At 38.9% G+C, this 12,232-nt stretch overlaps 1 protein-coding gene across 1 annotated transcript in view; it reads right to left on the bottom strand.

Annotated features, from left to right (window-relative positions):
* LOC118427582 (TSC22 domain family protein 1-like) overlaps positions 1 to 12,232 on the bottom strand; it is a gene marked incomplete in the record, with an annotated part of 45,653 nt that overhangs the window by 5,008 nt on the left and 28,413 nt on the right. The window contains 1 exon segment of the mRNA XM_035837434.1: positions 460 to 515. Within this exon segment, the coding sequence (XP_035693327.1) occupies positions 460 to 515 (56 nt within the window).

Raw genomic sequence — 12,232 nt, 5'->3', positions numbered from 1 at the left:
GTGAAAATATGTAATCCTGCGTGCAGTGCACAAAGACAAGCACACACACACAAAAGGTGGTGTTAAAAATACCTTAAAAAATGTTACCTTAAAAAGGTGAGGACTGTTAAATCATTCATAATAGGAGAAACATTTCTCTCAAGATGCAAAGCACCTGGCATTCTTGAGATCAAAGGTCTGAATGCAGCGACATGTTTTGTAATGCATGTGTTCAATTATTCATGCCAATAGAGGTGTTGTTGTTCTGGAAATTTCTACATACATTTCAATGCAACTTACCTGTCACGAGCACAGTCTCAACTTGTTTTTGACAAGGTTAGAATATAACATGTCTTTCACGCTTAATTTTCATGCTTTTGATGGGATATAACAGTAATATTTTTATGCAAATGAGACAGACACAGGTCCTATTGAAAAACACAGTGCATGTGTTCCAATGGGAATAATAAAACTGGCTTACCATAGCTTGTTCTATCTTGTTGTCTATTGCCACCACGTTGGGAGCATTCGTAGCACTGCAGAAAACACAGGAGAGAAGCTTGGGTTAATATCATGTTACCATACACCAATATACATCAAAGGCTACATTTACTTCCTCATTGTCTGGCCAAAATATCAGGCTACAAGCACCTCCTTTGCACTGACCTTCCACAATCGCAAGAACTATTTTCTGTTGCTTTCTCTGCCACCTTGAAATCCTGAACCCCCTCTGTCCAACAGGCATGTGGAGATAGATCAGGAGTTCTGGGGATATCTTGTAGAAATTGGATACTGAATGTTGTGGCGGCAACCGTGGCTTTCGGGTTGCAGTCCATGTTGTACAACACTTCCATTGGAAAAGGCTCAGTCCCCACTTTACTGCCACAAAAATTGCTCAAACACCACGGAAATGGTTTATCCACTCTTCAAAGGTCAAACTGGAAGTGTATTTTTCCTTCTGGCTGCACAGTGAAGCTGAACCTAAGAGCTGTAACCCACACGTCCGTACCCTGCCCTCACAGGCTACTGAATACACATGCAGGGAGCCAAGTCATTGCATCATGGAAAATTCCAGGTCAGGGGTGGACGACCTCATAAGCTATTGTTCCCAGGTAGAAATGGGCGGTGGCCTCAGGCGACGGCCCAACGGGGTTTGTTATGGTAAACCTATCCAAACACATATCAATTAATATGTTGTCTAAAAAACAAGGCTTTGGAAATGGTTGTTGTGATACAATTGAAACATATCAAGCACTAACCCAGACTTTCAATGAAATAATCTCCACCAGTACAAAAGCAGATAGGAACATGACTCAGCATATCTTAAAAAATAATAAAAGATGACAAAAACAACATAACCATACCTACTCAAGGTCCTCATATAATAATCCAAGTATAGCATAAAACAAGCTCTTACCCTAAAGATATAATATTTGTCTACAGCTATATATACCTTGTTGTAAGAAGAATGCAGGAAAGTCTCCTAGGCTGCTCACTTATATATCTATGATCATACACACTAGTAATGCTGTTGTCATCCCTTCTCACTTCCATACCCCTGCACACCGCTATACGGTACTGTCATATACTAGTCTGAGCTCTCCGTCTTCCCAGGGGAATCACTACTGAATAAAACATTACTGGTACCCACACAACTGGCCTGGCCAGGACATAAACAAGTGGAGGCTTTTCTGTCCAGTAAAGCTTTGCTAAACCTTGACATTCAGGCATAGCTGACCCAAATTTTGGACATTTACGTCATTTTTCTGTTTTGCATCGTTGTTTTCTTCAACCAGATTGAAGGAAATGAGTTAATAACGAAAGCAAAAATAAACCGAGACTAAAAGTAATGGGATGACTCATGTTGAAGGGTGTGGCCCAGACTGCCACGGGAAGAATTTATTTGCTGCGCCCACTTCACGACTTGGAAACCAGTCAAGTTGTAAACACGAAACAGTTTCATGGAAAGGTGCTAAACATAGTCAAAAAGCATGGAAACAAGAGATGTATCATGTAGTATAAACTAATTGTGTATCAAAAGCACTGCTTTTTTCAACACTGGATATATTAAGAATCATTAATCAAAAGACATTCGCTAAGAGTTATAGGAATTCCTATTTTTTAAGCGTTATATTGGTAATCATTATTCACGATATCAGGTTTTAACGCTTATTGTAAATAATAGATTGCAATAATTCCACAAAAACTACCATATTCATTTTTTATTTACACTTTTCAACCCTTTCTCCTGTCTAGTAGTGTGTATGAAAATTGTATCCAACCTATTTCACCGGAATTTAGGCCGACTTTAGACAGACAACACTTTCATAGTCGTGCGACTGTTGTTGTCAACAAAGTTGCCGGCGACGATAATTTTAGGCTGTCTAAAGAGGATCAAAATAGTCGTGCGAGGGTTTTTATGGAATCATCGTGCGACCACCTCGGACCCAGTCGCGCGACCCTTCAGCGGGGGGTCCGCGACTATTCCTCACATGTCTAAAGTAAAATCGTCGCCGGCGACGGGACTGGATCATATGCTAATAAGCCTGCAGCATGTTTTTTTCTATTTGAAAGGGCATTTTTCTCCGTAAATATACATGCAGTCAGTAATGGAAACTTATTTTTGTCATCAGAAACTGCCTGTTCCAGCGCAATGCCCCACCACCAGTGGCTACATCCTTCACGGATACTAGTAGTAATCTGTAATACCACCGGCGGCCACGAACGCCAGGTTTAATTCCAGATTTTCCCGTCTCTGTGTCATTCTTTGTTGGGGACAATATTTGTTTGCAAGCAAAAGAATAGTAATCTGCTGCATGACGAAAATGAAGAATTCTCCCGCCATTTTTAATTTGTAAGCAAGAGGTCACTGTGGGTCACGCACGCACGCACCGCAGTGGAATCCTGCGCCGCGGGTGTCCCGCAATACTCTGAACGCATGTCTAAAGACAACCGTTGCCCACAACGAATAGTCAATAACAGTCGCACGACTATATACGTGTTGTCTGTTTGAAGTGGGCCTTAGTCGTATGACTGCAAGAGGTAAGTGTTGTTTGTCAATGTTGAATAAACCATTCAAATATATCCAAGCAAAACAGGACTATGAATTTCCGTTGTAATCTATCAAGACAAATCATACTAGTATGATAGTAGTATCCATTCTGAGAGGCTACTGAATAGAACAGGTTCCTTGCTGGGCTTAAAAAATAAGAATGCCCACAGGTATCCCACCAGGGTTCTACCCATCACGCAGCAGCACACGTGAAGCCCTACTTATATTCCACAGGCTTCTTCCAAAGCCTCAGAGAACTACGCAGTCTCCTAATTGAGTTCCGTAAGTTTACTCCAAGCCAACATGGGGCCATACTACACAGAAAACACTTTGGGTTATCTTCGACTGATGTTTAAAGGGCATGCCTGTAGAGGAGCCAGTGTGTGTGTACTTGACGTTAATGGAGAACAGTTCATGCGGATGGGAAAACGGCAGGGAGCGTGCGGGCGGAACCTGGGGTTTATCCTTTGCAAGCATATCAAGTAGAAAAGAGAGATATCTTGGCCATAGTATGTACAGAATACATATAGAAAAAAATTGATTTTGTGAAAACGTTTCAAGATCCATACCCTATGTACAGGTGGAACTTGGAGTTTATCCTTTGTAAGTACATCAAGTGGAGAAGAAAGATATACTGTTTTGGCCATAAATGTACAATATGTGTTTAGAAAAATTATTTTGTGAAAAAATTGTAGATCCACACGCTATTTTACACTTACAGGTATTACAAATTAAGTTGATTCAATCAAATCAAGTTTGCTGTATGTCCACATGTACACTGTTTTAGTATAATTTGAAATTTCCCATTCATATTCTCAAACACATCACCATTTAACTAATACTAATAGACAAACGTACATGCCAAGTGAGACTTAAATTCGTTTCAAGAATCAATTAGTTGACCTTCAGAAGGTTTAGGCAAGGTAGTTAGTTCCAAAGGTTCTCCGCCCACCAAGGTTATCTATGTATAGTTGACCTTTAACGTGTAGGTGGTGTGGAAAACATGTTGACGTGAACAGCATCTAGTAAAACATCACTGGCTACTTGGAAGTCAGACCTACCTCGTGCACAAATTACACGGCAATTCCAAACATGCAACTTATAAATTTGGCTTGCCTAGGCACAAGGAATGATTGTGGGGTAAATATTCTGTTCCAGAAAGTTTGTTCATACAATTTTGCAATTTACAGTGTCGAGAACTTAAATGCCCATATGTCCTCGACAATTCTAGATCGAATGAATCTCGTATGAAGTCTACCTGGAAGTCATTCAAATGTATAAGGCATAATCAAATCACACAGGCACCAAACCACAGTGACAACATATTAATGTTAAAAATTTCCATCGATAAATAACTGTTGCCATTGCATCGATAAATAACTGTTGCCATTGCATGTCTGTATGGCATTGCAAAAATGGAAGTAGCATTTGGTAAACCATGAATACATTGTAATTACATAGAATATGTTTTCAGTTGGCACCAAGTAGAATCTGTAGATGACATATCAACATATCTCGATAATACATATATTAGAAGGGCAATTTGGTGGGCGAATTTAACTGTATATTACTATATTAACTGTATGCATAGATTATAAATAATTGAGCACTTTCTATACCACTTAGGTAACTCAATATTTCTCAAGGTCTTAATTAAAAACATACATCATTACGTCTTTCATATTGCTAAATGAATTTTAGATAATGAATAAATACTTTTATGTTCAAATCAATTTTCTGAAAAGATGTTTCAAGAAAGTAAAACCACTTATTATAATTCTTCAGAAGTATTCATGCAAGGAAGTATACATTTATGCACAACAGCACATGTAAGACATGTGCGCACACACACATGACTGAACATATGTGTATGTATCGAGTGGACATACCTGGTCAGACTTTTAATGTTTGACGTCAATAGGGTCAAAAGGCCAGACCTCCTGTGTTCCACCTGTCTGTTTAGTGTAATGTACACTAATTATCTATAATGATTGTTACATCACAGGCATGTAAACTAGGACAGCAGCCCCATACCAGTATGCTATCATATACACAGGTCATGCAAAATTCACCATATATTCACCTTATCATTACAAGACTTAGTATGACTGATGACACAAACTGCTGGGTTTTTAATCTCTGAAAGTGTTCAATTATTTTCAGCTTATATAACAATCAGTGGTCAACCACATGACATAAACAACTGACCATTTAACCTCTGCTGGAGGGTGAAATCTTTCACATTCCAGCCTAATCACATGATTAGCAATCAATATATCATACTTTATAAGACACTTTTGGTCATTTGTGGTAGCATTTCAGAGGTAAAGTCATGCATTTAGCAAATAATGTCACTGGAGTTATGATTTAGCAATTTGTAAAACCTATACGTAATTATGATCCATACAGTATACATGAATGCTAGTAAATATGAAATTGTATATTAAATAATTCAAAACATATTATGATTTCGTGGTACTAACTGAACTTAAAGTTCTTTACATAAAGAAATGAGATGTCATGCCAAATGTTAATTTACTGCTCATGATATTCATATCAATATAGGATATGGCCTGTGATAAATAACTTGACCATAAAAGACAATAATGCTAGTTAATGTTACCATTGATAAAGCAGTTGAGGGTCGCAGATGGGACCATTATCTATACATGAATACAGACTTCTGAGCACGATTTTGCCGTTAAGGGTTCATTAATACTGATTGTGGATCCTGTATGTATAATTAAGCTGTACAGCTGAGACCATTGTAACACCAGTGATTTTCAGGCTTAGCAAGGCCCCACACGGACAGAACATTAGAACTCGGGCCAAGACCGCAACACCTCTCTTTGATGTGCGCCTCAATGTAATTAGTGTTCTACTTCGGAAGTTAACGAGGCAATCCGGTTTCATCTGTTAGGGTAGTTCAGAGGTTCGGAGTAGAGGCCAACTACAACACCTCCCTTTGATGTAAGCCGTAATGTAATTAGTTTCCCACTTCGCAAGTTGATGAAGCAATCCGGTTTCATCTGTTAGGGTAGTCCGCGAGTCAGAATGCAATTTGCTGGCAGCGCACAAATCTTAAGACGTAGATAAGAATCTTTTAGAAAATGAGAAATACGAGCCCTGCTCTTGAGATTCAACTTGCACTACGCCAACGCAAGGGAGCAGAATTTCTGCATATCCTTTTTATTGATCTGGGCCCCTCTTGAAGCAGTGACATAAATTCTTACATCTTGTACTCTCCATAGAAGCCTATGACTCTAACCATTACCTTCACCAGTAGTTTAAAGATCATCTTGATAAAAAAACTGCATCTAAATGGTCCAAATGACCCCGTTGCCTAGATAAATGCCCAAACTGCGCACATGGTACAACACGTTTCCTTGCAAAAATATTGATTCTCCACAGGATATCTAGGACATGAGATAAAAAAGAGGCGGTGCTCGACCATTTAACGGCCTTGGAGGGCATTACAAATTGTCATGATGGATGTAGTTGTGTTTTACAAACTAGGCTACTGACAAACTCCCTTAGTGCAGGTCATGCTCTTGCATATGCAAGTTGCACTCAAAGTTCACACGTGGGTCGGCCTCTATCAATCTTAGCTTGTGTCATCTGTGGGAACTTTCAGTACCAATAGTTAGAGCAACGAGAAACCAGTGATAGTCATACTTACTAGAAAAATATGCCTGTTTTATAATAAAAGTATGCCAGAACTAGAAAATGACAAATGCTAGCAAAGCAGATCCTTTTTCTTAAAACTAATATGGTATGTGCTGATACGTGTTTATGTAATCTAGTTCCAATCTATAATGGAAGAAAAACCTTTATAAGTTGTAAAGGGAAATATACATTAAGTGTGATATTGCCAAATGATGCTGGATTTTACCAAGGAGACAAAACACTTTGACTTACATGTATATCACCAGTGTGCTGACATAACATATATTGACTACATACTTAGGATGCCATCAGTAAAAACAATAATACACATTGACATTGACACTGGAGCAAAGCAGCCAAAACCAGTTCAGACCAGTCTGCCTAAAAGGGAAACGCTACATAAAAACACTGCATCGCTATCCTACCTACAGATTACTTATGCACTGACATGCCCATTCAACTAGTAATGAAACGTCAATGAAGGTTAGACATCTAGGGAACCAGTTCCAAAATCATATCCAGTACTGTTGCTTGAGTAACAGCTTTTTGGCATAACTAGTAGTGAAGATTCCATTTCATGAGGAATATTTTGCTTTAATTTCAATGCTGACTGCTTTACACGAAATCAGAAACTATAGCTTTTTGACAATCATAGAGTGAGCACAGCTAGCCTACATAATGTAGTCTAACCACGTCAGCGAAACCAAGACAGAAATGTTGTCTTGTGGGCATGAAATATTACCTGCCATACAAAGTATGCGTCTGGAAGGCTAAAATTTAGAGAACTGCCTGATGACACATAAAATGTATGAAATTTAAGGGTATAGCTTCTTGACTATTATCAAGTGAGCGCAGAATGCCTAGTCTAACCATGTCGAGACAGAAATGTCATCAAATTGTCTTGAGTTGTGGGCATGAAATATTGCCTGCCTTGCACTAACTTACTAAGTATACATCTGGAAGGCTGAAATTTCAAAAGAACTGTCTGATGTCACATAAAATGTAGTTTGTATGAAATTTAAGGGTATAGCTTCTTGACCATTATACAGTGAGCGCAGAATGCCTAGCATAACCACGTCAGTGAAAACCAAGACACAAATGTCATCAAATTGTCCTGTGGGCATGAAAAATTGCCTGCTTTATACTAAGTATACATCTGGAAGGCTGAAATTTTAGAAGAACTGCCTGATGCCACATAAAATGTACAGTTTGTATGAAATTTAAAGTAGCTTCTTGACCATTATACAGTGAGCACAGCAAGCCTAGCATAACCACTTCAGCGAAAACCAAGACAGAACTGTCATCAAGTTGTCTTATAGGCATAAAATATTGCCTGCCTGGCAATAAGTATACATCTGGAAGGCTGAAATTTCAGAAGAACTGCCTGATGTCACATAAAACGTACAGTTTGTATGCACGGTGAAGGTTGAAGAGACAGAAATATTGATTAGAGATGAGATGGATGGCCTTTCAGCACCAGGGATAAATGCACCTCAACACGCAACTGGACTGGTGCCAACATAATCCTCCAGTTTCCAACATCTCAAGACACGGGCTGAATGCACAAAGACATCATCAAGACAAACCTTTGCATCATGCAGAAACTCTTTCAAAAAGGCTTTATGAATGTTAGCTTGAACTTAGGCAGACAGAATATTTATTTTTACATCATGCAAAAACTCTTTCAAACAGGCATTATGAATGTTAGCTTGAACTGAGGCAGACAGGCTATCATTCACTCTGAGCCCCGAGTCACAGTGATTTGAACTGTGACATCCCTCAAAGGTTTACCTGTTTGGAATCTATGACAAACTCTACATCTGCCACAGCCAACGGGAACAGATAAGGGCCTCCAGCTGAGAAAATTTAAGACATGTACTTTGCCGTTAAATACCCTGAAAGCCAGAAGTATATGCTGTGGAGGCTGAGGTTTGTCATTCCCAGATCCTGTTCCTGATTTCCATCCATTACTACCTTAACTCAGACAGTTTTATCTTGAGGAAGTACTTATAGTGCTATACCAGACCCACTACACATTTCTCTCTACATCCTTCAGGCAAAATTTCCCATTTAAGAGAGGAACTGGGCATTTGGGAACCATGATAAGAGTGGGAGATATACGGAAATGTGCTTTCCTTGGCAGTGATTTTCCTGCATAGGGGTTCTTCCACTAACTCTCAAAGAAGGGGATCCAGTGAGGGCTTGTTCTTGCAACCAACTGTGATTCTTGTATGGAGTAAAAAAAAAAGAATTCTTGAAAATTCTTGAAAGCCTTACAGACTACTTTCTTCAAACACCATGAAGTGAAATCAATTCTGCACACTTTCAGAGTTAGCAACTAAAATTCTTGTGACACTCTAGCTGTAGTCTAAAAATATTAAATTTTCATTCCTATCTACTTCAATTTCAGCAGCTGTAATTTTCCGGAACGGTGCTCGATAGTATTACATACGCCTATGTATACAGTCATTTTCTAGATTACAGCGATGTAGAAAAACTTTCATCTGTGTCTGGACCACCTGTCGTGGGCTTTGTGTGCAGATGGTATCTTGGTAATAACAATTTCCTGACTAGAAGTTGCAATGAAATGAAATCTGGTATTCCGCCTACACACTTGTAATGTATAGTTCACATTGTGGTAGTTTTATGGTTTGGAAGTGGAACTACATGTATCTTCAAAGCTGGATTTGCCTACTGAAAACAGCATACAGCAAATCTAACAACCTTTATTGGTGCAGACTACATCATTATGCAGAATACAGTGTTTTACGAGATACCATTTTTTAAATGTGTTGCTGTGTATATGTAGAAGACACCAGCTCAGACAATAGCAAACTTTTGTTCAAAGTAACTGAACTTGAGACAATTAGACAGTCGCTCGAATGTTCCAAATCATAAATACTTTATAAGCTTCTACTGTATATGGGTCAATACCTTTCTTTATGGTATAACCACACCCTTTCCCAAGAGGAATAGCTGACACGTACGCACCTGTATAGCCGACATATTTTCATTTCTTATAACAGTTTTTACACCTTTAGAATTTCACACTTTGTTGATGACATTGTAAATATCTACAACTGTATTCCTTGGTCCTTTTCTGGGAGAAAAACGCCAGTTCAGAATACATAAGCAAGCTAAGGTTGTCAGCAACTCAGCACTAATTCTTAAACATACTCCTAGTTCTGAAAACTCTCAATAGTAATCAGTGAGGCTCTTTGCGTCTAGAAAAGTCAGAGTTAAGGGCTTAAGCACACTGCTAAGATATCCATCATCTTAAGTCACAAGACAAGTGGCAATCCCATGTGTAGGTAGAAAGTACCTCGGGCATGACTGGCTTTTAATACCCTGCTTTATCACACTGTACAGGCAGACACTTCCAACTAAGCAAAGGAAGAACCTGCCCTTTACTTAGCCTAAGAACATGAACACACCATCAGTAATGGAGAAGACTCCTTATCACCTGAAACAGGCCGCCACCTGCCGCTACATCTTAAGACTCCGTGTCAAAGGGGCACGTCTGTGTTACAAGATTACCACAGCGCATTAAGGTTGACACCATACTTCATCAGCTATATGGAGGTTCAAAGCCTTTTAAGCTATTCCATATTCATAATGATGCTATTCCACATTGAGGTGGCACTGCAAGGTGAATTTGCCCATGTAAAATGCATCCGTCTTGCTTTAGAAGTCTAAAAATACCACACTTATAGTTCACATGACATTCATATGTAAAATCCACATCCGTTTCTTTGCAATTTACTTTGACTGATCTTCCCAATGCATTCCTCCATGTATTTTAAGTGCATAGCAATCCAAGACCTTCAAAGAAAGGATCTAAATATTCATAAAGCTTTAAAGGCTCGGAGACTGGTAATAGCCCTCTTAAGAATACGAAACTGCATTTGGTTGCAATAAAATGAGCCTTCGCATCTTAAGGGATTTTACAAGGAAAAGAAGATGCGCCTATTTAGAAAATTGGAAGATGGGAGATAACACATTAATGAAGACACAAAGCAGAAGGCCCAGGAATCCATTTCGCATTATATCCAGATTGCATCCCTGCAATTTTGTTGGTAGCAGTTAGATGATAATAACTATAACATCATTTACATTAGGTATCTACCACAGCATGAATCTCCATACCAGTTTCTTAACATCAAAAGATTTAAGAATGATTTCTTGAGAATTTGCATTCAAATCCAAGTCAACTGAGGATAGCCTTTGATATGCAATGAATTCTTCAGGGGAAAAAGCAATTTTCTTGGAACTAGCCGAAGGTCTCTTGGCATATGGAGGTATGGGGACAAGATTTCCGTTAGCTGCGTTATACACACTGTCATCTTCAGATTTAGGACTCTATTATACACATACAATTTGGTAGTAAATTAAACAATTATACACATATTTAACTATTCAAATCATCTTGATAGATTTGTATGATGAACATTTCTTATATGTACCCTAGACATTTATTGGAATTATTGTAACATGGATGATTTAAATGTGAATTCTACCTTTTCTATCAAATGACAAGTATATGGTTCATTATGGAACATATAAAAGGATTAAAACAGACATCACAATAGTGTTGTAATGAAATATATCTCTGAATATGAAATCAACTCTGTAGAAATTCAAGAAAATAATGCCACAAAAAAAAATGCTACAAAATGATTTCGCATACTTAGGTAAAGAAACATTATGCTTGAGGTATTTAATAGAAAGGAATTCTATTGAGAAAAGACTTGATATGTAATATTTATGGAATATACTTCAAGGCGTCAAGACTACGCAGCTAAAAATAGACCAGTTCTTGAGTACTCCTCCTGAATACCAACAAGAACATCAACATGCAAAAGGAAAACCAAAGCCCACAAGCACTACACGATTTCCTTCCTACCTGTTAAGCAGTAAGAGAAGGCTGACATATGCAGGGTCCACATTATTGTTGGAAAAATAGGGGATGCCGAGCTCCGTCTTAAAGGTGGCGTCCGTCATATGATAGCCATTGTCCAGCTTCATCTTCAGGTACTTCATGTTGTCCGGTCCTTTAGTTATGCTCCCCATGTTGACAGTACTGGTCAGCAGGACAGACTAAGTCTGTATCCTTGTCTCTTGGATATATAGGGAAATTTCAGGAAGAAGTTCTTTGATTGCTGTAGCGTAGAGGAGCAGATTCCTACATCCCAGCACACCGTGGCGGCACCGTCTGCACACTGACTACAAGATCCAAAGTTGTTGCGGCAGTTGAAGGTTTGGGAGCCGTGCGCTGATTGGTGGGGAATACGTAATGCCCCTGCTCATCCTCCGTAGCTATGCGCTATCCATCAGAACTCAGCGGGGAAACTCGCACCAATGCACATCACAACCACGTCTTGGCAGAAATCCATTCATTGTAATAATATACAATAAGGACAGGACTGTCACTTGGCGGTTATACTGGGTAGATTTAGCACGCGTCCTTGGTAACTAAACTCATCAAATCAGGTGGCAGCAACCTAGCTATTATCTAGTCCTTCACAAACCAATGCA

This window comes from Branchiostoma floridae, chromosome 12, assembly GCF_000003815.2.
Source record: "Branchiostoma floridae strain S238N-H82 chromosome 12, Bfl_VNyyK, whole genome shotgun sequence".
In the NCBI taxonomy this organism is placed as follows: Eukaryota; Metazoa; Chordata; class Leptocardii; order Amphioxiformes; family Branchiostomatidae; genus Branchiostoma; species Branchiostoma floridae.
Note: the sequence above shows the minus strand (reverse complement) of the source record. Positions and strands in the feature narration are given on the sequence as shown.